This window comes from Pan troglodytes, chromosome 2 (genome assembly GCF_028858775.2).
Source record: "Pan troglodytes isolate AG18354 chromosome 2, NHGRI_mPanTro3-v2.0_pri, whole genome shotgun sequence".
NCBI classification, from domain to species: Eukaryota; Metazoa; Chordata; class Mammalia; order Primates; family Hominidae; genus Pan; species Pan troglodytes.
Window position 1 is genome coordinate 135,869,527 of NC_086015.1, and position 27,405 is coordinate 135,896,931.

The window sequence follows — 27,405 nt, forward strand, 5'->3', positions numbered from 1 at the left end:
TGCTGTTTTTTTTCCAAAGCACTTTTCATCTTCAAACTTATTACGTAAGTTTGAAGTTTACTTATTATAATTATTATTTATTTTTGTATCCTTGTATGTCAATTAGATCCTTGAAAGAAGGCATCTTTGCGTATTTTATTCACTGATATATCATTGTGAGAACATAGAACACTGCTCGGGACATAGTAGGTAATCAGTAAATAATTGGTAAATGAATGGTTTATTCATTTGGTGAATGAATAGTGAGGCTAACCAAAAGATTTGAAACCCTCTATCCATTCCAACTAGTAATAGAAATATCCAATTCCCATGGATCCATGATCCATGATCCTTAGATGACCAATCCCTTTGGTGGCTAATTTTTTTCACCAATACTCTTAATTGTAATGATATTTAACAAAAGAATAGTCCAATGAAAATTTCAAATCCATTTCTTATATTTAAATCAAAGTAACTGAAAAGTAAAATTATAGCTAAATTCATAAGTCAATAACTTTGTATAAAAACATTCTTATCATATACAGAAATTTTAAACACTGATCAAAATATTAGAAAAAATTATGTTTTCAATTAATGTAGTAACCTGGTGCTTGGCAGTTAAAGACATCTGGAGCAAAAAAGCATTTTCCTGTTTCTTCAGCAATCAAGGCATAGTCCACGTGGCTGAGTCCGCTGACAGCCGGCAAAAACAAGTTCCAGAGACCCTCGACTTTGGCCATTTCCTGTCAAGGTGATGAACATGCCAGAGTGACCATAATTTACCAGGACTCACAGTAGTTTATTTCTTTTTTAAATATTGGTATTTATGATCTTTGAAATTTAAAAACACTTATGGAGTTATTTATTTTACTGTATTCTCCAGTGAGCAAAACCAAGTTCTTATTAATTCATTATAAATCAACAGTTTAACCACTAATAACATGTCTTTTCCTCCAAGCTTCCTTGGATTTGGCTGAAAAATTAAGTTTGCTACTTGAGAACTTCTTCTGGAATCAGAACTACTACAAAATATCCCACATTTGAGTATGATATGCCAAATATACTACTTTGTGCATTTTAATTTCTTACATGAATTGATGTTAAGATTTGAAAAACATGAAATTTGGATTAATTCTATGTGGAACAAATGCCCTGCCTTGACTTCAGTCTCAATTCAGTGATGGCTAATAATGAATAGTTTTAATCATATTTTTTCCTTTGAACAGTTGTAAGAGGTTGTCTTCATTACTACCATATATAGAACACTACCAAGCCTAATTTGTATGTTATAGATTCTATTTATTACCTTTCTTTTTTTAAAGGTTATTATTGATATAATTTTCCTCTACATATATAACAATAGCAACAACAAAACTAAGGTCTAGGATCTCAAAAAACACTTGCATATGAATTTTCTAGCGTTAAAGATTTTCTTACCTTGAGTTTATCAATCACTAAAGGTTTTCCCCACTTGTCCGCTGAATTTTCATTTTGAACATAGAACTCAGTTACCTCCTTAAAGTAATAAAAGAAAAAAATTTCACTAGCTAAAGTTAATACAAAGTAAACAATGTCATAAACTGCTAATATCTAAAATAAACATTTTTAGGTGAAGATGCTTTTTCAGCTATTATTAAACCAGACACAGAAGCATAAAACATTCTAAAGGTTTGCTGATCACAAAATCATGCTGCCACAATATTAGATAGTAGGCTACTAAAATCTTATACCAAGATTTGAGTGTTTCATTTCTAGCAATATGACAAACTAGATAGTCATAGAAACTGCTCAACTAAAAATGTTGGGTAAAATATTAAAAATAGTTTTAAAATACATTTATTAATACATAGCTGTGCTAGAAGGAAAATGAGAAAATTCCTTGGAGGCCAGAAACAAAAAAGCCTGACTCTTCAAGTGTGAGCACACATTGCAGCCAAGTTTGCCCAGGGCATATAGGCTGATCTATGTTAGCCCAGTTACACCCTAGGTTTTAATGGGCCACATAGGCAGGAGTCAGACATAGTCAAATGCCCCAAACATGGCAAGAGGGAGGATCAAAGATCAGCTCTTCCCTCCACCAAAGCTAGGCTGCTTGATGGGTAAAACCTAAGTGGAAGAAAATTTAAAAAGCAAAAACAAACAGAAAACCCACCCCTCAGAGGTAGACCATGGGAATACAGGCCTTTATATAGGTCTTAGCTCTGGCTGGAATAGACAAAATAAACATTCTAACTGAAGTCTGTTTTCACCCAAGTTTGGGACTGAATTCACAGACTTATGGGGCATTAAACTTTAAGCCAAAATTTAAGTTTACAGTGTTTCTGGTGACAGTGCCTGCTAACACCTGGCAGATGCGAAAACAAATCCTATCTGTAGGAAAGAGCTTTAAACAAAGCCTTAAATAACTTTCACAGATAAAATTCCAGAACATGAGTTCAAAATAAAAAACTATTTATCACTCAAGGAAACAAGCCACCATTAGTAAGACTTAGCAAAAACAATCATTCACCAAGATGGAACTGCACTTCCCAAAGACTATAAATAGAGTAATGATCAGTCACAGGACATAAACTATTTGTGTTTAATAGATTTCAAGAATAAAGGAAGAAATTAAAAGTATAACAAAGGACTATCAAAAGTGACCAGGCACATTTGAAAAAGAATTGAATAAAATCTAAGGAAAGGAAAACCATAGAGATGAAACTTAAAAACTCTATGGCAGTGATTCCCAAATTTTGGTGTCTCTCAGAATCTCCTGGGGAACTTGATAAAAATATGGGGGCCTAAGCTTTGTCCTACTTCAATGAACCTGCACTTCTGTGTCCTTTACTAGCTTAAGCAATTCTCACACACTCCAAAATTTGAAAACAGTTACTCTGTGGATGTTGAAAAATAGATTAGATAACAGCTGAAAAAACAAATCATAAATTGAAAGAAAGACCTGAAGAAATTACTCAGAATGATGCACAGAAACTCAAAAGAAGGCAAATATGAGTGGTAAAGGAATATAATGAATTCAAAAAGAAGTTCTAACACAAGTCTAATTGGAGTCCCAGACATAAAGAATAAAGAGAGAGACAATATTTGGAAAAATTACTCTTAAAAGTTTTCGGAACTGATAAGACAGCAATCCTCAAATTCGGAAAGCCAATGAAGCCAGAGCATAGTAAAACTACAGAACATTAAAGAGAAAGAAAAGCTCTTAGAAAGAGGAGGTTGCCTCCTTAGCGCAGTAGGGCAGTGCATCAGTCTCATAATCTGAAAAAGAGAAAGAAGAGGGGAAAAAAGAAAGATTACTGATAATTAAACAACAGTTAAGATTGAGAGCTGACTTCTCAAAGCAACAAATGAAGCCAGAAATCACTGGGATAATAGCTTCAATTGCTGAGAGAAAATAACTGTCATTGTAAAATTCTATATGCAATAAAACTATCTTTCATGAACTAGGGCAAAATAAAGGTATTAACAATAAGTAAAGTCATTGCCACCTCTCCCCAGCAAGAAAAAAGGAAAACAACAACAACAAAAAAGATAAACAAAGGAAAGAGAAAGGTTTACTCGCACATTCACACTAAAGGAACTTGACCTAGAAGAAACATCTGAGTTGCAAGAAGGAATAGTAAATAAATAAAATGATAAATAGGTAGGTAAACTTAAAATTTGAAACTATAATCCCAGCATTTTGGGAGGCCAAGATGGGCAGATTACTTGAGGTCAGAAATTTGACACTAGCATGGCCAACATAATGAAACCCTGTCTTTACCAAAATACACAAAAATTAGCTGAGTGTGGTGGCACATGGCTATAGTCCCAGCTACTCAGGAGGCTGAGGCGGGAGAATCACTTGAACCCAGGAAGCAGAGGTTGCAGTGAGCCGAGATTGCCCCACCCCACTGCAGCCTGGGTGACAGAATGAGACTCTGTCTCAAAAAAAAAAAAAAAAAAAAAAAAAAGCCACATAAAACAATAACAATCTCTAATTTGTACAACTAAAAGAATATAGGACAAAAATATTGAAGTATAACAGCATTTTCCAATATTTTGCTATTATAGTATCTCTGTATGTTTCTACACTTAGGCTAGTGGTATTACTTACATTGTCAAAACTCTTAACCCATATTATCAAATTATTTTCCAAATCATTCTATCAATTTACACTCATATAACAATGTACTAAAATGTTCCTTTCATTGAAGCATGGCTAGTCTAGAGTATTGCTGTATTTAATGAAAACCTCAAGAAGGCAAAGGTCTGCTCTTTCAAAGGCACCAGGATGAACAGCCCTTCTCATTTCTGTCAGGAAGTCCGTTAAATTGGAAGATTTCCTGTTTGGGGTTGTTTATTATTTCCATCCCTCATATTGCCTTGGAAATATTCAATGCTACTGTGTTTGATAAGAAATATATTATGCAGTACATTTCTCATTTTCTAATCTCTGACCACCTTTTCTCATCTCTGACCACAGTTTGAAGAAATTACATTATGCCAGTGTTTATATAATTTTAAAATTTGTATTATTTAATACTTTGAGTTCTAAATTTTATCCATTTAGATATCTGCAAAGTTTATTTGTGGCACGGTAGGACTCAAAATTAAATAAAATTCCTCATTATAAAGAACCCTTCTTTGGTTCTTAAAGTAAGAAAAGTAATTTATTAGTTAATAGCCAAAAGCAGAAACTATGCTTGGTGCATGGTCAATCTTCCCAAAATATCACCTGTAGCATACTGTGTCCTCACTCACCGACAGAGATACTAATTTTGAGTATGTTGGTTGGTTCAGCATCTTAAATCTGAGCCTACAAATAATTTTGCAAAATGTTTTTCATTTTAAACTGAAGTCTACTAGAAAGATGCAACAGTTCATCCTTAGTATATTAGACTCAGCAGGAAAGTATGATTAATGTTACCATTATGTTAAAAGTGTGTTCTCACTGTGTTATGTTGCTAGTTCCTGTTTTACATGCTATTTTTAGGATTTCTTACCCATTTTAAATTGGCTTAAACTGGCTTTTAATATTTTCCAATTGGAAGAATTGGCTTTTAATATTTTCATAGATAAGGGTTATGCTCTCACTTTATAATATTCAAGGAGTTTCAAAAGGTCATTAGAATAGTTTAAATGAAGCTTATGTTTTCTCACTATAGAAAATTTGAAAATCTCTAAAAATATAAAGAAAAAGTCATGAAGCGTCTCAGTGGTTAAAGACAAGTGCTGTTAAAGTATTGTGTTATATGATACAACCTATTTTCTAGAAATGACTGTTTTGGTTTTTGTAAGCTTAGTTACAATAATGTTGGATAGAATCTTATATAGATTTTTCCCTCTTTGATTTTGAAAAAGCTATTTACTTTTCTCCAAATATAATCTCCAAATAACATCCTCTAACATGTTACACAGAGATTTGTATTGTTCACTATCATTCTACAGGATAAAACGTTTTTATAGATGTTGGTACAGTACGATTTTTTTTTTTTCGATTTTTTTAAAAGAAGAAAAAGCTCACATTATCAGATATGGTTATGTCTCAGATTTAAAGGATCTTCAAAGACAAATGATTGTGGCTTTTCTGGTCACACAAAACATTGGCAATCTTCCCTTTAAAGCTATAGGCTGCTTTTTTATTTATCTTATAGCACTTCTTTTTATTGCAAATTTTTTGTACATATTTCAATAGCTGCATGACACAAAGTTCAGCAGAGTATCACAACCCAACCTGTGACACCTCTTCTGTGCTGCAGTTTCTCTTATATGCTTATTCACATTTACCAATGAAAGAACAAGCCTGCCTGGTTTCCTCTGCCAATTCTGGCCTCTCCTCTGAATGATGGGCTGATTGCAAGTACTAGCATGCTATCAGATAGGCTTCATTTTAGAGAAAGTAGGTAGGAATCAGGCAGTAATCAGGGAGGACAGACAACCTGGGATTTCTGCCCAATCCCCACCACCCTCCCCCACCCCCGAAAAAAGAAAAGTTGTTCAGGTGCAGGGGCTCACACCTGTAATCCCAGCGCTCTGGGAGGCTGAGGTGGGAGGATTGCTTGAAGTCAGTAGTTCTGGGCAACAGAGTGAGACCAGGTCTCTACAAAAAAATGTAAAATTTAGCCTGGTATGGTGGCATATTCCTGTAATCCCAGCTACTCAGGAGGCTGAGTTGGGTGGTTTGCTTGAGCCCTGGAGTTTGAGGCTGCAGTGAGATAGGATCACATCACACATTCTAGCTTGGAGACACAGCAAGACCCTGTCTCTTGAAGAAAAAAAAAAAAAAAAAAAGGCCGGGCGTGGTGGCTCACACCTGTAATCCCAGCACTTTGGGAGGCTGAGGTGCGCGGATCACGAGGTCAGGAGTTCGAGACCAGCCTGGCCAATATGGTGAAACTCCATCCCTACTAAAAATACAAAAATTAGCTAGGCTTGGTGGCAGGCACCTGTAGTCCCAGCTACTTGGGAGGCTGAGGCAGAAGAATCGCTTGAACCCAGGAGGCGGAGGTTGCAGTGGGCCGAGATGGTGCCACTGCACTCCAGCCTGGGCAACAGAGCAAGACTCCATTAAAAAAAAAAAAGCCAAAACATGGAGGACCCTCCTCTAGGGCACTAAATCTCATGTTGAAGCCCTGGCTTCTTTGAAACAGATCATTTGCTTTTTTGTCGTTGTTGAGACAGGGTCTCACTGTTGCCCAGGCTGGAGTGCAGTGGCGCAATCTCGGCTCCCTGCAACCTCTGCCTCCCAGGTTCAAGCAATCCTCCCACCTCAGCCTCCCGAGTAGCTTGGACTATAGGTGTGCAGCACGCTGGGCTAATTTTTGTATTTTTAGTAGAGATTGGGTTTATGCCATGTTGCCCAGGCTGGTCTCAAACTCCTGGGCTCAAGCCATCCACCAACCTCGCCCTCCCACAGTGCTGGGATTACAGGCTTGAGCCAGCACACTGGTCCATTTGCATTTTTTGGAGTGCTGTTGCAGTCTTCTGCCTGGGGGCAAACACCATTGCTATAACAGGTTATAAGAGACCAACGGAAGCAGTCGTCCATGTGCAGGTAATTCTTAAATCAAACATCTTGATTTCTTTTCCTCTTCTCATTTTTGCTTTCTATATAAGCCAATCACAGGGGACTCCACTGTGGGGAAATGGTTACCACTTGTGCTACAGACTTCTTTCAAAATTCTTTTGAGATATGGCTTCTGTTGTTAGATTATTCTAGGGGCTAATCCATTCTGCTTTCCAAATCTAATTTCCATTCTCTTTTCAAAACCTTAATTCCTCTGATATGTCCCTCTTCTGTTTTCAAGCTTATACCAATTTATTCCATTTTATAAAAAAACTTATTATTTATTAAATTGGATTTTATTTGAGGGAGGGGAGGACAATGTTGAATTCACACTGCTATCTTAACCTAAAAGTGTTGCATTCCCTTTTTAATACTCAAGAGTTCACAGTTTTAAAAATCAGAATTGAACAAACACTAACTAGATCAGAAAATATTCAAGCTACTTCAGTCACTAAACACATGTGAGAGGTGACTATTTTAGAAAGAATTTCCTCACTTTAAGTAGTATTTTTTAAAGAAATTATACCCTATTCTGTGAGCAAAGTTAATCTCAAGCCAGATATTTACTAAAAATATAATAATTATTTATATAATTCAAGCAACAGCACAAACTGTCCTACAAACACATATCAGCTCTGAACATTTCTGTTAAAAGGATTTTGGTCTCTTTCAGTTCCCTATTTGATTTTACCAGGCTAGCTGTAGACCTCTCAGAATCATAGATGATTAAAATGAGAATGTATTATATATTTAGTCATACCTACTCACATTGTAGAGGAAAAAACTGAGGCCACGCAAGACCACCTAACACAAGGCCACCAAACTTGTGACAGGGATAGACTAGAATAAAGCCATTAGCATTTCTACACCAGTGTTCTACCCACATACAAAGAGCCTGCCCCAACTCCCTTACATATTTTTGTAAAAGCTTTTATCTTTTCTTCACAACATTTATCATCTCTTATTTAGTGTCTTCCTTTCCTGCTAAAGTCTAAGCTTCACATGAGCATAAGCCCTGTATGTCTTATTATCTATTTACATTCTGTAGTTTTCCAGGTGCCTAAGCATCATCAAGTACCCAATAATTATTTGGTAACTGAATGAATGAATGTTCCATATTGCCTCTCTACTCTCAGTGAACTTATTGAAACTTAATGCCTTAAAATAGTAGCTTATAGGAAGAGGGGTGGTAGTATCTGTGAACAGCTTGAAATGATATGTAAAATTCTCTAGGTGTGTCCATCTTGTATAGTCTACACTTCTCATTAAATTCTCAAAGGGGTCCATATTTACAAAAAAAAAAAAAAAAGCTGAAACTTACTGCCTTAGGACAAGGCCCCCAAAGTAGTGTTTTACTCTAACATAGTTAGGCTCCCAATGTTAAAACTACTAATTCTCTTTGGCTTAATTTTAATGTCACAGACTTATCTGTGCATTCCCTTTGTTCTATCGTGGCTTAGTTCTAAGGTGAGAAGAAGAATCTAGGTAAGGATTGACTAAAGAAAATGACACCATGCTTCTCCTATAAGCAGAAATAACAGAAGTATTCATTGATAGTCCTTTAGCAGAAATACATTCTGCTTATATAATACTCACCTTTTCAGCTGGAAGAATGTGTTGTTTCATGAAATGCTTCACCTTAATAAGAACTTCCTGACCTTTCCGAGTCTGTACAAACAACTGTCCAGTAGTATCAATCTGTGGTAGTACAGTACTGAAAGTTCTTTGCCAAAAGAAAAAAGGAAAAAAAGGTTACAAAGATGTCCAAAGATCATTACATATTTCTAATATAATGTGAAGTTTCCTCAGCTACCCAAAAAACATCCCCCAGAAGGAGTAGCTGTATTTTATATTTTAAAAAAGTCTTCCATATTATGGACTGAATGCAGAATCACTTCCATTTTAAACATTTAACTTTAATGCTTAAAGCACTATTTGGGGAAAACATATAGGCCTGGCATCACCTCAAGCAATGTTAGTGATAGATGCAGGAGGCACAGGGTCTTGTCTGGACATGCCCACAATGGACTGGGGGCCTGCCTGCACACTGGGGGAATGGGGTGGAGCCACCGGGAATTCGCGCCTTATGCAAGGGGAGGAGCCTGGCCTCTTTAGCTCAAGTGTGGTAGCCTGGTATTCAATGTGTGAGGTGGGCGCCTGTTGGCAGGATCCCCTCTTTCTTTGCTGAGAGCTTTCTTTTCGCTTAATAAATCGGCCCTCCTCACCCTTTAATGTGTCTGTGTGCCTAATTTTTCCTGTGAGACGAGAACCTGGATTTTAGCTGAACTAAGGAGCAAAAAATCCCGCTTCATTAGTTTTGAATCCTTATTGAAGTCACCCGTCAGAATCTCCAGAAGAAAAAGCAAAGAAGTTGAATTGAACACAAATAATCATTATTCTTAGTATTAATATATGCCTCACAAATATAGCTGCTGAATATTAGATCTGTAGAACAGAAAACCAAACACTGCATGCTCTCACTCGTAAGTGGGAGTTGAACAAACCACCATGGCACATACATACCTATGTAACAAACCTGCGGGCTCTGCACATTTATCCCGGAACTTAAAATAAATTAAAATAAAATAAAGAAGACCTGTAAAGGTCATTATGAAGCACAACAGAATCCATTGTTATGGTGTAGAGAGAACAAATAACCATCTATAAGATAAATTGGAAAAAAGCAATTGTCCTAACATTATGCCATGGGTACTTGTGGGTTAAGCAGAATTTCTGGGACAGCATCACACATGCATCTGGTAAGCAATGGGAATGAAACTGGCAAAGTGTGTTCGATGCCTGAAAAAGTGCTCTGCTGATGAAGACATGGGTTTCAAAGATGCTTATGAAATGTCTGAATATAACTTCATGAAATGTAACAGTGGAAAAGAACAATATTTCTAAATTAATAAATCATCTTATATAATGCATTTTTAAAATTAGATATATGTAAGTGACTTAAATATTAGAAACACTTGAGAGTTTTATCTATATCCTTAAACATTTACACAATCAAGTGGCACAGAAATACTTTTAAACCTAAATATGGAGATTTTCTTTATATTTTAGGTCAATTTGTTTTTAGGCATAGAAGAGATTTACCAAAAATCTATTGTGATTGGCAGCAGCAATCCTGGTGTATGCAATAAAAATAATCCCTACTCCCCTAAAGTGTATAACCTTCACATACCCAATAAAGGCTCTAATTTGAGTTAGCCAAGGAATCTGTTTTCCTTACCGTTTGGAGAGTTGTAGTCCAGTTTCTGCCAGAGGTTGCACAATATTGGCAAATAAAAAGCTATCCTCAGATGAATTATTTCCCAGAAGATATCTGCTATATACTCCCTATAAATAAACGTAGAACAATTAAAATTCATTGAAAACCGTCCTTCAACAATCCAATCAATCTTTCCAGTTTCTCAGTTATATGTGACATTATACTCACAGGGTATGAAGACGTAAAACAGACTATCGACGATATTAATGTACATGCAGGGGTAATTACACCCTTCTAAAGAGTCATACTCATATCATCCAGTTCACATACTCTCATCCTAACATAATTCTAATTTATAATCAAATCAAACTTGCAAATGATCTCAGCAGTTACCAAAGATACCAAGTCTGCAAGTTATTTCACCTCTAAAGATCACTACCCTCCTTCATAATGGGGGAAAATCTAAAGAAACAAAAATAAGATTTAAAAAACTATAAAACCAAAAGGAAGACAATGAGATGATCTCTAAGAACATTTTATCTCATTTTTGGGTCCCTAATGTAGGTAAAACTGTCTCTTTCAAACAGTGTTAGTTGAATGCTAATCAATGTTTCTTTGATAATTCTCCATTTCTGTACTTTCAACATAATAAACTCCTTCCTCTCCCCTAAAAACAAACATCACTGTGTCTTCTTTATATAATTCCTTATATAATAAAACACTGTAATAAATAAAACACTGTAATAGTTCTTCCATCATATTCAATTTTATATTTCCAATTAGATTGGAATGTTTATGATCATCTCCAAAGCTACTACATGTACAGTATATATAGTTTATGTTGTACATTATTTTTTTGAGATGGAGCCTCACTCTGTCGCCCAGGCTGGAGTGCAGTGGCATGATCTCAGCTCAGTGCAACCTCCACCCCCCAGGTTCAAGCAATTCTCCTGCCTCAGCCTCCTGAGTAGCTGGGACTACAGGCCCACATGCCGCCACACCTGGCTAATTTTTTATTTTTAGTAGATACGGGGTTTCACCATGTTGGCCAGGCTGGTCTCGAACTCCTGACCTCAGGTGATCCACCCACCTTGGCCTCCCAAAGTGCTGGGATTACAGGCGTGAGCCACCGTGCCTGGCCTATGTTGTACATTTTAATGTCAATCATAATCCATGTCAAACTTTTATTGGAAATGAAAAGCCATTTCAAATTTAAAGCCTATTTGGTATCTTATTTGTGGAAACTGTCAAACACAGAGACATACCCATTTTGAGAAACCCATTCTTTTAACATGATTAACTCAGGGTACAAGATGAGATGTAATACAACTATTTCAGTTGTTCATGGATAGCATGAACTCTGAGGACAGAAAATAAATTATCATAATTTTCCTTAATCCTTCTTTTCCCATTATTTTTCACTTCTAAACTTATTTACCTGTTTTTCTTCTAAACCCTAGCCCCTTGCTATTGATGAAGCATCTCAATTTCTTAAATCTCCAAGATTCAAAGTGCCTGAAAACTGGATTAGTATAAAGAAGAAGCCATTTGTTTAGATTACAATGTAATTAGAAAAAAACCCTAAATTTATGCTCTATTATCTTTCAAAATTAATCACACAAATATGACGATGAAAATAAAAAAATCTTACTCATCTACTTACTCAAAAACATTTTAAGAGGTTACTGTATACTAGATACTGTGCTAGCCTCTGGGAAGTACAAAGATAATTCTTCCCTCATCATCAACCCTAACTAATAAATGGTTTCATAGTCTGAGGCAGAGATCATCAAAAGATTTTAGCTTTTTCTCACACTGGATATTCAGGAAATGACTAATCCTTACTAATCCTTTTTAACATTATGTCATTCTTCCTCCATCCATCTTGTAAGTTTATTATACAAAAAACTGATAATACATTTTGCTACTCAAATTTTTTCCTTGCCAAATTCCTATTCTGTAAATTCTGGATTTATATTTTACCCATGTCTGATACCTGTCATTATGATAAGCCAAATGATCTAAGGATAAAGAATATAAAACCTGGAAGACTGGAAAACATTGTCAACAGTACACTGGTAAATAATGGTGAAACACACGTTTAAAACAATTAATTACCTGTGCTATTCCAGCCATCTTAAAATATGAAAGGGCAAGAAAGAAATTCCAGTTAGGAAGAATAGAATTAATTCCCCTGCAGCGGCAATATATTGAAATCAGTTCTTCCATTGATGGTATCCCTATAAAAACAGCATGTAATATAAACTTTAATTAAAATGTCGTGGTGAATATTTCAAAATGTTATGAGACGCATATGTAAAACGGAATGTAATAACCATTAGCCCTTACAACAAAACATGTTCTAAATCTTGATTTCCAAAAGATTATTATATACAAAGGATTATATTTGGTCATAAATTACTAAAAGTGGCATGCTAAGTTCAGAAAATTTAACGAAGAAAATGAAATAGGCCAGTCACGATGGCTCATGCCTATAATCCTAGCACTTTGCGGGGGCCGAGGATCACTTGACAGCAGGAGCTTAAAACTAGCCTGGGTAACATAGTGAGACACCATCTCTACAAAAAATAAAAAAATTAGCTGGGCATGGTAGTGTGTGCCTGTAGTCCTAGCTACTCAGAAGGCTGAAGTGGGAGAATCACTTGAGCCCAGGAGTTCAAGGTTTCCGTGAGCTATGACTGTGGCACTGTACTCCAGCCCGGGTGACAGAGCAAGACCTTGCATCTAAAAAACACCAACATGGCCCACGTATACATATGTAAAAAACGTGCACGTTGTGCACATGTACCCTAAAACTTAAAGTATAATAAAAATAAATTAAAAAAAGAATTATCTTCAACAAAAAAATAAAATAAAATAAAAATAAAAATCATAATAAAATAGAAATGTTTAAGAAACAAAAACTATTATCTAAAATTGCAAGATTTATATTTTAATTATGAAGTAATAAAGACAGTTTTATATTAATAGCAATTTAGACAACATTATGTTTTTATACCTGAGTTTTCACTATAAGAACCTTGATTTATCATTGGAACTGTCCTTGGCCAAAAGTAGAACAGGGAAAAATGAGCTAAGTCTGACAAAGGATGACCAATGGTTGACAGCTCCCAATCCAGCACTGCTATAACTCGACACTGTAATTAAAAATAAAGAGGTCTGTAACACATTAAAACTTAAAACAAGTATAATAAAGAAATAAATAACATTGAACACATTCAAAATCATGTTTTCCATCAAAAGTCAATTTCAGGTCTTTACCCACAGTGGCATATCTCATTTATAAAATAGCCAATTAGCCTTGATTATATAGAGCTAAGTCCTCTGGTTCCATCGCTGGCCATCAGTCCTTCTCATTTTACTTTACACAGCCTTAATATCTCTGCTAATGAGCAGATGCAAAAGCAGTTAAAACTTCTCAACTGGAAGTAATTGTGATAAAAAGGAATGATAGTGAATTACTTATATTTTAATAATCCATGTTATGCACCATTAAACATTTGCTTTAGTAATTAATCTAACTGTATAACAAATGTACTACTCCATCCATGGTACTTTTAAAAGTTATTTCATGTTGTAGATACAAAGCATAATTGTTATAAAAGATACTGTTAGTTTTATAAATATAAAATCCACCATTATATAGCAACATAAAACAATCATGTAATGTGGAACCAATAAAACAGAAAGCTTTCCTCATTCTACCTTGTAACAGTATGTATCAAGGGAATATATATGTATGTATTTTTTTTTTTTTTTGAGACGGAGTCTCGCTCTGTCCCCCAGGCTGGAGTGCAGTGGCGCGATCTCTGCTCACTGCAACCTCCGCCTCCCGGGTTCACACCATTCTCCTGCCTCAGCCTCCCGAACAGCTGGGACTACAGGTGCTCGCCACCACGCCCAGCTAATTTTTTTTGTATTTTTACTAGAGACAGGGTTTCACCATGTTCGCCAGGATGGTCTCGACCTCCTGACCTCATGATCCGCCCGCCTCGGCCTCCCAAAGGGAATATATATCTTCATATTAAGAATACAGGACATTCTTTTGTTCATTTCTTATGTTCATTTGGCTGTACATATGGCCAAAAAATCAATTTGTAGAATAGTATATAGCGTATGATCCAATTTATGCTTAAAGAAAAAGATTATAGTTTGAAGTCAGGTAGCATGATGCCTCCAGCTTTGTTCTTTTGGCTTAGGATTGACTTGGCAATGAGGGCTCTTTCTTGGTTCCATATGAACTTTAAAGCAGTTTTTTCCAATTCTGTGAAGAAAGTCATTGGTAGCTTGATGGGGATGGCATTGAATCTATAAATTACCTTGGGCAGTATGGCCATTTTCACAAAACTGATTCTTCCTATCCATGAACATGGAATGTTCTTCCATTTGTTTGTATCCTCTTTTATTTCATTGAGCAGTGGTTTGTAGTTCTCCTTGAAGAGATCCTTCACATCCCTTGTAAGTTGGATTCCTAGGTATTTTATTCTCTTTGAAGCAACTGTGAATGGGAGTTCACTCATGATTTGGCTCTCTGTCTGTTATTGGTATATATGAATGCTTGTGATTTTTGCGCATTGATTTTGTATCCTGAGACTTTGCTGAAGTTGCTTATCAGCTTAAGGAGATTTTGGGCTGAGACGACAGCATTTTCTAGATATACAGTCATGTCATCTGCAAACAGGGACAATTTGACTTCCTCTTTTCCTAATTGAATACCCTTTATTTCTTTCTCCTGCCTGATTGCCTGGCCAGAACTTCCAACATTATGTTGAATAGGAGTGGTGAGAGAGGGCATCCCTATCTTGTGCCAGTTTTCAAAGGGAATGCTTCCAGTTTTTGTCCATTCAGTATGATATTGGCTGTGGGTTTGTCATAGATAGCTCTTATTATTTTGAGATACGTCCCATCGATACCTAATTTATTGAGAGTTTTTAGCATGAAGGGTCGTTGAATTTTGTCTAAGGCCTTTTCTGCATCTTTTGAGATAATCATGTGGTTTTTGTCTTTGGTTCTGTTTCTATGCTGGATTATGTTTATTGATTTGCGTATGTTGAACCAGCCTTGCATCCCAGGGATGAAGCCCACTTGATCATGGTGGATAGGCTTTTTGATGTGCTGCTGGATTCCGTTTGCCAGTATTTTATTGAGGATTTTTGCATCGATGTTCATTAGGGATATTGGTCTAAAATTCTCTTTTTTTGTTGTGTCTCTGCCAGGCTTTGGTATCAGGATGATGCTGGCCTCATAAAATGAGTTAGGGAGGATTCCCTCTTTTTGTATTGATTGGAATAGTTTCAGAAGGAATGGTACCAGCTCCTACAAGGCTACAGTAACCAAAACAGCATGGTACTGGTACTAAAACAGAGTTATAGACCAATGGAACAGAACAGAGCCCTCGGAAATAATACCACACATCTACAACTATCTGATCTCTGACAAACCTGACAAAAACAAGAAATGGGGAAAGGATTCCCTATTTAATAAATGGTGCTGGGAAAACTGGCTAGCCATATGTAGAAAGCTGAAACTGGATCCCTTCCTTACACCTTATACCAAAATTAATTCAAGATGGATTAAAGACTTAAATGTTAGACCTAAAACCATAAAAACCCTAGAAGAAAACTTAGGCAATACCATTCAGGACATAGGCATGGGCAAGGACTTCATGTCTAAAACACCAAAAGCAATGGCAACAAAAGCCAAAATTGACAAATAGGATCTAATTAAACTAAAGAGCTTCTGCACAGCAAAAGAAACTACCATCAGAGTGAACAGGCAACCTACAAAATGGGAGAAAATGTGCAATCTACCTATCTGACAGAGGGCTAATATCCAGAATCTACAATGAACTCAAACAAATTTACAAGAAAAAAACAAACAACCCCATCAACAAGTGGGTGAACGATATGAACAGACACTTCTCAAAAGAAGACATTTATGCAGCCAAAAGACACATGAAAAAATGCTCATCATCACTGGCTATCAGAGAAATGCAAATCAAAACCACAGTGAGATACCATCTCACACCAGTTAGAATGGCGATCATTAAAAAGTCAGGAAACAACAGGTGCTGGAGAGGATGTGGAGAAATAGGAACACTTTTACATTGTTGGTGGGACTGTAAACTAGTTCAACCATTGTGGAAGTCAGTGTGGCGATTCCTCAGGGATCTAGAACTAGAAATACCATTTGACCCAGCCATCCCATTACTGGGTATATACCCAAAGGAGTATAAATCATGCTGCTATAAAGACACATGCACACGTATGTTTATTGCGGCACTACTCACAATAGCAAAGACTTGGAACCAACCCAAATATCCAATAATGATAGACTGGGGGCACATATACACCATGGAATACTATGCAGCCATAAAAAATGATGAGTTCATGTCTTTGTAGGGACATGGATGAAGCTGGAAACCATCATTTTCAGCAAACTATCGCAAGGACAAAAAACCAAACACCACATGTTCTCACTCATAGGTGGGAATTGAACAATGAGAACACTTGGACACAGGAAGGGGAACATCACACATTGGGGCCTGTGGTGGGGTGGGGGGGTGGGGAGGGATAGCATTAGGAGAGATACCTAATGCTAAATGACGAGTTAATGGGTGCAGCACACCAACATGGCACATGTATACATATGTAACAAACCTGCACGCTGTGCACATGTACCCTAGAAATTAAAGTATAATAAAAAATAAATATATATAAAATAAAAATAATAAAAAAATAAAAAAATAAAGAAAAAGATTATAAATGAATACTCAAAGTTGAAAAGGTATTGCACCAAACTAATAGAAATGGCTGTGGTTACTTTAAGGGATTAAGGCAGGATGGATGAGGTCCAGAGAGGGGAACCTTCACTGGAGGGTTCTATATATAGGAGTGATGTGACATGATCTGTATTTTAAGAGGGTCACTCTGGCTACTATGATTTCAATATACTACGGGGGGCGGGCAGTGAGGCAGCTGCAGCAATACTCTAGGCAAGTTATCCAAGCCACATAAAACTGCAGACCCCATTTGGGTAATATGAGTTACTGGGTTTCACGCCTCCATATAACTGTGTGTGCTTGCACTCCCTTGCTCCTCTGGCAAACTTACACACATTCTTGTAGCTTTGTGTGGAAATATGGGCTTTGGAATCAGACAGGCCTGTATTCAGACCCTAGCTCTACCATTTGCTGGCTGTATAACTCTGGACAAGTTAGTAAACCTCTCTAATCCTCAATTTTCTCAGCCATAATATACACCTCTTACACAGGGTTAGTTTGAAGATTAAATGGGCAGGTAGCACGTATAGTTCATTTATGAGTTTCTAGCAAAGAACCTGGCACACAACAGATGGCCAATATGTATTTATTTGATGAATATGTTCACAGCCTGGCATATATAGCCAGGCAATCAAAACTTTGCCATTGTTACTGTGGAAAAAAATTGATCACTCCTTTCTCTATGACTTTATAAGAGCTTTTATTGTGGTTATATTATACTATAAATTTATAATATTATAAGTATTATAAATTACTATACTAGCTAGATTTGTGAAACTACTGAAGAGGATGGATGCATTTTTCTCTTACATCATTCTATTTGTTATCTATGCTTTTAACATCCAAAGTAAAGATGAGGCACTTACTTATGCTATAAATTATTACTTTTCTTTTTTAATACAATTGGGAAACTTCTCTGGAGTTACTTTTCAGAATATCTGAACCATTTTTGGGGTAAAAACACAAAGCTATAAAACAACAGCCAGTGAGAAAAGCTGATGGCTCATCAAATTGCATAAATTAGTGCAAATTAATTAGCAATAGCTAATTAGAGTCCTGTTGATGCCTGTTTGTGTTGAGAGTTATTAAAAGCTCAACATAACTTTTAGTGGTTGATCTGGACATTTACTAGTTCGTCTTACTGCTGCTAGGGAACTTACTAGTAAAATTATTTTTGATAGTTTTTCTGAAACCTCAGCTCAACAGAAAGCTTTTAGTTTTTTAAATTATCTTCTTTATAAAGAGATTCATTTTATGTATACTTTTTACACCATTGAATTTTATTAATATGTATGTGTATTGGCATTCGAAACAAACAAAAAATACATACAATCCAACAGAACAAACAGTAGATGAAGAAGGCAGGGAAGAAAATAATAGAATTTGTAATGAAAAGATGAAGCTAGGAGTAAGGTTATGACACATAATTGAATGTGATAGGACATGCATAGTTGTTAGTGTGGGTAGTAAAATTTGCTTTGAATTTTATAGCGGGTAAAATAAAGTGTGAAGCATGGTCAGTCACAATCTTTATAGTGTATGCAGGTCAAAAACAAACCAGCTGCTCAAGAGGGACAAATTTTCTTGGCAATGAGGCTAAAGAAAAATATCACCCATCAATCTGCATACAGGTGATATTGTGTAGCGGACGAAAATGTCTTCAACAATATAAAGAGAACTTTGAGGGGCATGGTGTAATTCCTAGAAAGCAGGCTATGCTGGAAAATGAGTGAAAGGACAAAGATGAGTTAGGTAGAAGACAAGACCACATGCTGAGAGTGGGAACCGAGATGGGTCAAGAAATGTGAGAGTTTGAGAAGAAGGGAAAAGATTTAGAAAAGCCATTTTTTAAATGTCACAGGTTTTACTAAGAGATGAAGTTACAGCCTAGATAAAATCATGTGGCATAAAAATGTCCCAGATCCAATTAACCTTACTTCACGACTTTATTCTGCAGCAAAAATATGAGGATTCAAGTTTAGGGCTAGAAACTGGTTAAAGTCAAGGGGTGATGGACATCCCCTGTAGGGTTATTAGAAAAAATAAAAAGTAAAATAATAATAATAATGATGATGATATAAAGTCAGGGTGGGAAGATTCTAGAATAATAAGTAACCTAAGGTCAGGACACTTTAAAATTCTTATATTACTTGCATACATCTATAGTCAAAAAATTATTAATGAAATTGATACTAAAGGTAGTTTTTGAGATGACTGATTATGACCATGTGGTTTATGTAGGATAAGAAGTCAAGTGAAGTCATGAAGGGCTTATGGATTCTAAATTAACAGCAATCAAATTTGCAGTGTCTCAGGGAAGATGCAGAGAAATAAAAGAACAGAAGGTAAAGAGGGTGAGGTCAAAAATAAGGGGTTTCAATTTCTAGATCACTGAAGTTGACAAGTTCCAATGGATGTTTCTAATTAAATATATTTTTCAAGTTGAAATGACAATATGCAGATTTTACATTAAACTCCAAGATCTTAAACATTTCTCTACTGGTAAAATTTATATTTGGAAAATCAACATTTTCCAGGAAAACTGGATTTCTTTTCAACATTGCAGTGAGCATATTGTGCTACTGAAATACTTGCCCAAACATGCTTTAAATACTTTGTAAATAAGTAACAGAAAATAATTTCGTTTTGCCATATCCTGTAGTTTCCTTTACTGGCTTACTCCACACATTCCTGGAAGGTTTGTCATTTAAAATTGTTTTTTCTTCTTTCTTAATTGTTGTGTTTTCTGATGACAAAACTTAAACGTGCTGTTGTTTTAAAAATAAAAACCAAAAAACATCAAACCCTAAACATTACAGAAATGTACAATTATGTCTCCTATAATTCCATCCTCTACAACCACTGTTTAGGTTTTCGTACATATTATGAAGCATTTACTTATACCCTAATATTTTTCTGAAGAAGCTTGACAAGTAGTCTAAGAAAAGTCAGAGAGAAAAATGAAGGGGAAAAAATGGAAAAATGAGGGTACCTGAAATAAACTGAGCATCATTGATGTGCCAGGTACCAGCTAGTTGCTCCACATTGACTGTTTCATTTTAGCTGCCCAGCAACTCAGAATTTTTTTTTTCAATTTTAAAAGGTACACAATGTCAATTTCCTGGCTTTGATAATGTACCATAGTTGTATAATATCCATTTTGCAGAATTTGGATGATGGATACACAGGACTTCTCTGTACTATAACACTTTTACAACTTTTTGTGGGACTCTAATTATTTCAAAACAAAAAGTTAAAATAAAAACAGAGGCACAGAGAGAGATTGAATAACATGCTTTAAGTTCACACTGCTAGGGAATGAAAGTTAAGCATAAATTTATGAGATGGAAATAGTTGCTAGTGAATAATTAACTAAAATTAATCCCTTTAACATAGATTCACCAGAATCATATAAGCACCTGCAATATAAAGCAATATAAAGATGAATAAGATATAGTCATTGTTTTAAAGGAACTCCAAGTCTAGTGGGTTCTAATTTGTTATCTACGATAGAGACTCAATATTATGTAGACTCGACTAAAATATTAATTAAATGACACAGATCAAATACAGGCCAGATCCTGCTATGTTTTCAGGCATATGCTTTTATAATTATCTAGATTATAAATTAGCATATTTAATTTTTCTAATCTCAGGGTAGATAATTAACAAGGTTAGAATTCAGAATTCATCAGTGCCACTAGCTCTTCCTGCCCTAAAACATCTTAGCATTCTAAGAAACTAATGAACCCAGAAAATCCTCCTCTCAGAAGCAGGATTCATTCCTACTATACTGTAATCCTAGGCCTCATTGTAGGTGCTCAGTGGAGGATTACAGCTTTCATTTGTTTATACTCTTTATAAGGAATACAGTATGCACATTTACATTGAGCAAGGTTATATTAATCTCATGTAATTCTTTTGAAGCCTCAAGAAGCTTTTGGAATTCTCTATTCTCAGAGTTTATAATAAACAAATAATAAATTCTTCATGAGATAGGGCTAAAAACCCCAAAGAAGTATAAATGAACCAGAAAAAAAAGCAAGAACATGGATAAGCTAAATATTGTAACTAGTAGATGAAAACTTATTTGAAGAAAACAGCATCATGCATGTAAAATTCCCAAATCCTTTTAAGCAGTAAACCAGATACCATTTGGGATTAGAACCAGTCTTAAAGGTAGGCAGCTAACTTATGCTGGAAAATCTGCAGGACTCCTTTCTAAAAATTTTGAGTGGCGACGACAGTTCTGAGCTGTAGGGGAACAGGGAGTGGGTTGGGCTCCCTCAGTGCTCTGGGGGGAGCATTTACTTAGTACTGTGTCACAAAACAGACCTACTCAATTAATTGTAAACATAGCTAACTGTACCTCTTTAGGGTGGAAAACTATGTTATCTAGTCTGAAATCTCCATGAATCAAATTCTCTTCATTGTCATTATCGGGCAAGTTCTTCATTAGCCACTCCGATAGCTGTTGCATGGCAGGGATGTCCTGATGAGCTGCAGCTTGATATTGCTTTGTCCAGGTTGATACCTAAAGACATATAAATAAGAAAAATGGTAAAGCTGAAACTGGAATGTAGGATCTAGCAATTCTAAAATTAAAACAAAATTCAAATGCTGTTTTACTCCTAAATACTTAAGACCCATGCTGGTGATACTCCTGTCATCCTAAAACACTCAAATCAGCCTAAACCTTAAACATTTAAGTCTCTTTTCCATATAGTCCATTTTACTTACCTAGCTTTTTATCAGGAGAAAAATACTGGCCTAGGGATCAAGAGATATGGGTTCTAGTCTTTATTCAGCAACTACTTTGTAGAAGAAAAAAAAAAGAATGCATACAAACACACACATGCACACACACACTCTCTCTCACACACATACACACACACAAATATATAGGCATAGATAATCTCTGGAAAGGGTCACGAGAAATAAGTAACCCCTGAAAAAGGGAATATGGGGACTAGAAGAAAAAAGAAGACATTTACTTTTTTTTTTTTTTGAGACACAGTCTCGCTCTGTTGCCCAGGCTGGAGTGCTACCTCCACCTCCCAGGTTCAAGTGATTCTCCTGCCTCAGCCTCCTAAGTAGCTGGGATTACAGATGCATACCACCACACCCAGCTAATTTTTGTATTTTTAGTAGAGACGGAGTTTCACCATATTGGTCAAGCTGGTCTCGAACTCCTGACTTCGTGATCCACCTGCCTTGGCCTTCCAAAGTCCTGGGATTACAAGCTTCAGCCACCGCGCCCAGCCTACTTTTCATTTTAATACTCTTTCTTATTACCCACAAAATTTTCTAAATATATTACAGGTATGAATAGTGTAAAGATCTTCTATTGTTCTTAGAATTGAATGCAAACAAATCAACTTACTCGTAAAGTCCTCCAACAGGTGGGAACATATTGTTTATTTGCTTTTTTATCTCCATTTCCCGAGGTATCTTTGCTCAACTTAGTGCAATAGAGCAAAGACCTTTACTTGGTCTTATCTAGTCTATCAACCTGGGTTTAAATTATATCTAAGCCACTTACTTGTGTATTACTTGATTGATGCAAGCCTCCCTTTCTTCATCTGCAAAATGGGAGTAATAATACCTATATCTTAGAGTTGTTGTAAAGATCAAAAAAGAGAGGTCGACAACTCACTCTGCCATGTAGGACCTAGCATATAGTGAGTACACTCTAAACTTTAGTTCCCTTTTCTCTTCCTTAACCCCCACAAAATGATATGCTTACAAAGGAAAGCAGCCCCATATATATCTAGTATTGCTTTCCTTTAATTTAAAATGATCTCCATCACTCCAAATTTTATCTTTCCTTAAATACTCATTATAAGATATCTCTCCCAGGAAGCTTTCTCTATATAAGCAAGGGCATCCCAACTTCCACCCTTTGAATCATGGTGAGTATCAAACAATTTACTACTAGATTTTACACTCTTTTATACCATTTTCAGGTTTCATGAATGACATGCATGTACAGGTCTCTCAAAAATGACCATAAGTTCCTATGGGGAAGAACCTATTGTGTATTTTTCTTGATATTTAACACAGTACTCAGCAGGTATTAAACACACAGTCAAGCTTAATAAATGCCTGCTAGTCCAATTGAGAAAGAAAAAACTGTAGGCCGGGCACGGTGGCTCACGCCTGTAATTCCAGCACTTTGGGAGGCTGAGGCGGGCGGATAACGAGGTCAGGAGATTGAGACCATCCTGGCTAACACGGTGAAACCCCATGTCTACTAAAAATACAAAAAAATTAGCAGGGCGTGATGGCGGGAGCCTGTAGTCCCAGCTGCTCGGGAGGCTGAGGCAGGAGAATGGCGTGAACCTGGGAGGCGGAGCTTGCAGTGAGCAGAGATTGCACCACTGCACTCCAGCCTGGGCAACAGAGGGAGACTCCGTCTCAAAATAAATAAATAAATAAAATAATAATAATAATAATAAGAAAAAACTGTATAGTTAAAAGTATTGGAAAATTAAGAGTCTAAAACAGAAGATTTTGCTGAACAAAACCTAATATAAAAACATAAGATAATTTTATACTAAAAACTAGTCATTCTGAAGGACAATGTTAAAAGTCATGGCCAAGCTTCAGAAAACTATACAATAATAGCTTTTTTGTTGACTAATAAGGTATATTATTTACAAGAACTTGAAAAAAATAGCTATTAGTGTGGATGCATTACCTGTCTTTTGCAGTACCCAGCACCTATACCATATCCTTCCAGCTGCAGTGACTGTATATTCAAGGAATGTAACTGAGCCAATGTTTCTACCGTGGCCACATATATGGCTGAACGTTCTGCTGGGCTAAGTCCAGGAATTGTTAAATCACGGAAGATTCGACCCTATGGAAGTGATTACAACAGATTATTTAAATGTGTATAATCAATACTTTGTCGAATATACAGAAAAACATTCATTTGTGAAACATATTTAATATTAGAGTATACATGCCAAAGGGAAAATAAAAGGATATGCCAAGATGAATATAAACATCAAAACTACTCTCAACTATTTTACAGAAAAAATTTAAAACACATTTTGAATTTATTGTTCTTAATGGCTTGACCTATGTGGAGTCTGTTTTCCCTGCTACCTTATGGACAATTTGGTTATTGCCATTACAGATAGCTCTTTACTGACACCTAGAGGAAAATTTAAGAATAAGTCAATACCCCCTAATTACTAAATTTGTTTCTTGTCTATTCCATCCCTCCCTTTGTAAGTGCTCAAATTTGAACAAAATTGTAAACCTTTGCAATGCAATCTAATTACCTAAAATGTTAAATAACAAACTATATCATTTATTAAGTATCATAATAAAACATCTTAATTAACTTCATAATTAAAAAGTAAAAGCAACAAAATAAGATTAAGTGTTAATTTACCTGCACATGTTCCATTACGTAAAATTCTGTTCCAATGACAGAAGTATCACTGCAGTACAGTATAGGCTTGGGAACGGGGAATCCAATTGAAAACAAGGCTTTCTGGACTTTAAATTCTCTATCAATCTAAATAGGATGATGAATCATTAAAAATCAGAGAAACTGATTTAATTGTAATTAAATTTAATAACTACTCATGAGCTAATCTTAAGGCTAGAAAACAACTGTAAAACAGTATCAACACAAACTCCAGAGGATAATAGTAATAACTTCCCTAATAGTAGTCTTGGTGTAATCATTACGATTATAAATTAGACCACTACTAAAAAATGTAATTTAATTAGGATAAGAAGATGAGCACCTGCATGAGACTTAATCCTGGCTCTGATAATGTGAAGGCAATAGTTACTGTTCACAATATTTCACATATTTTATCATAAAACATCCCTTTTTCCACAGCAGTTCCCTGGCTGGCTGCTCGCTCTTTCATGTCTTCCAAGGAAGCTCAGGTAAGTCTCTATTCTAGCACTCTGCCACAGTCAGCTACAAAGAGCTGGGGGTGAGAGGTGAGTGGTGGTGGAAGGAAAAGTACCTGCTCCTTCTGGAGAGCAAGGGAGGCATGTGTTTCCAGGGCAGGGGCATGGGGATCTTTCCTGGCACTCAGGACTGCTGTGGAGCTCAAGATAACTAGCAGGAAAGTAGGCAGCTAGAAGCAAACTGGAGCCTAAATAAGACAGTGGGGAAAAAATGGCTTCCTTAATTAGGACAGATGCACAGGCTATCACTCAGGACCCAAGGGCAGAGTTGTTGATGCAGGCCAAGTAAGGATGGCTTATCTACATGTAGTCACCTGGCCCCAGACTCAGGCAATGGTGACTGACCATTCTAAGGAGGGGAAGCTATGCAGCTCATTTTGACATCAGGAAGTAAAGCAGGGGCTGCGGCAATAACTGGAACAGGAAAGTAACGAAACCCATGTTCAAGGTGAGAGCGGCCAGCAGTACCAAGGGCTGTGGAAAAAAGTGTTAACCACTCAGGTGTTGGGAAACGAGGGGGAGGGGGTAAGGGGGAGAGGGCAAAAGGGTTAGAGAAGCAAAAAGTGGATCACAGAGCTGGAGCATTGCTTTTTTCAATGCAGAGTTGAGAAAACAGAAGGGAGTTGAAACAGAGTACTCCAGATCCTTGGCAGCTGTACTTGGACTGAGAGCATTATGCCCTGTTCTGGTGTGTTCAGGTGGGATGTTATCAAGAAAAGAGACAAATAAAACTGTTTATTGGGGCACGGGTGGGGATTCTCCTTCAGCCATACTATATTGATATTTAATAAAAGTTACCCAACTTTTTTTTATCTTAAGCATCCAACTTACTTCATGTTTCTGGGAATATGATATGGGACCAAGAAAGTCCCATAGAATCTACATTCTCTATTACTGTGGTATTAAGCCTACCCCACAATTGTCCTTCCCCAGTGACCTGGGCCTGGGAAGCACCTGCTGTACATGATTACGGCTATACCCTAAATATGCACAGTGCTTTTAATGTTCTCCAGTGCTTTGATTTCTGTCCCCTCCTGTTCTCTGAAAATCCATAGATAATACCTGTTTTCTCAAGACAGAAAAACCTAGTTTTTAACAAAAATCTTTTAGAATTCTCACTGTCTAATATTTAGAGAGTACTATAAAATACTTATTGAAATCTTTCTTTTTATCACCAAAAGATTAGAGGATTGTCATAGCAAATATATTAAAATAATTCTGAGTAGATACTATTACATATAATAATTTAAATATATAACAAAACAAAATATCTACAGACGAGTAGCACTGAAAATATTCATTGGCTGATTTTACTTCTAGCAAACAATGTAGAGGAAAATCAAATACACAAAAGAACTGGGTGTTGTTCAAGATTAATAGCCTAAAGATAGACTTACATTTCAACCTCAAATAATTTTTTAAAACAAAAAAAGATATAATTCAAGGGAAATTTTCATTAGAAATAAAATACATTTTATATTATTTGGCAATCATAAGATGCCTTTTAAAAGTAAATTGGCTTTGTGTGTATTAAAAGCATTTATTTGTCACCAAAGAATTTATCATTACATTTGTATACTATACCTGATGTGCTTTAGGAAGAAGTGAACCTGGTGGTTTTTTCCTGAGCACATATGTTTGAAAGCCCTTCTGGAGATAAAAGGTTGGATTGGACTTTCCTGCTCTAGATAAAAGTAAAAAAAAAAAAGGTCAATTACAAAGATATGTTTTCCGTCATCCCCAAATCCTACTGAAATGTCAGAAGAAACAAATGAAAATAAATTCATCTCAATGCTGGAAAATCAAGAGGGGTGCTATCAGCAGCTCACAACATGAATTTCTAGATGATATTAAAGCAGATGGCAACATACTGGCAGCTGGAGAATCTGTGACTCACAGAGGTAGAAGAGAGGACCCCACTTCCTGACTGCAAATCCTAAGTTTTATCAGGAGTACCTGTAGAACAATGACTGATCTAAGTAAACTTGTAGAACAATGACTGATCTAAGTAAATAAACAATCTGAGAAGAGATTGTTAGTTATCAGTCAGAAAATGAATTAAAACATGCAGGAACAGCTGGCTTAATGCCCCCTCATCTGCCTTTAGAGAGATAACCCTCATAAGTGTCAACAAGGCTAGTGCGTGAGTTGAGCTCTCTACAATGGGAGTTCTGAGAAGTGAGGTCCCACAGTGAGCATCTGGCCCAGGGAAGTGCAATGCTGGCCCAACTAACTCACAGACACCAGGGCATTGACTTTCCCTGCCAGATGAACAGAAATTCTCACCTAAACTAAGGATAGACACTTCAGCTACCAAAACTATTCAGTCTATTCCTTCACTTATAATGTGGGCATTTAAGAATCGCCCAACTTTTGAAGAATCCAACTGTATAAAGGAGAGATCCTAAATTAAATAAA

At 36.2% G+C, this 27,405-nt stretch overlaps 1 protein-coding gene across 1 annotated transcript in view; it reads right to left on the bottom strand.

Annotated features, from left to right (window-relative positions):
* ACAD11 (acyl-CoA dehydrogenase family member 11) overlaps window positions 1-27,405 on the bottom strand; it is a 101,981-nt gene that overhangs the window by 60,317 nt on the left and 14,259 nt on the right. The window contains exons 2-11 of the mRNA XM_003310035.6: window positions 26,572-26,671; window positions 24,452-24,577; window positions 23,747-23,908; window positions 21,416-21,580; window positions 13,264-13,402; window positions 12,363-12,484; window positions 10,266-10,372; window positions 8,624-8,750; window positions 1,417-1,494; window positions 584-722 (exon numbers count right to left, since the gene is read on the bottom strand). Of these exons, the coding sequence (XP_003310083.4) occupies window positions 584-722; window positions 1,417-1,494; window positions 8,624-8,750; window positions 10,266-10,372; window positions 12,363-12,484; window positions 13,264-13,402; window positions 21,416-21,580; window positions 23,747-23,908; window positions 24,452-24,577; window positions 26,572-26,671 (1,265 nt within the window). The remainder of the gene's footprint in view (window positions 1-583; window positions 723-1,416; window positions 1,495-8,623; window positions 8,751-10,265; window positions 10,373-12,362; window positions 12,485-13,263; window positions 13,403-21,415; window positions 21,581-23,746; window positions 23,909-24,451; window positions 24,578-26,571; window positions 26,672-27,405) is intronic.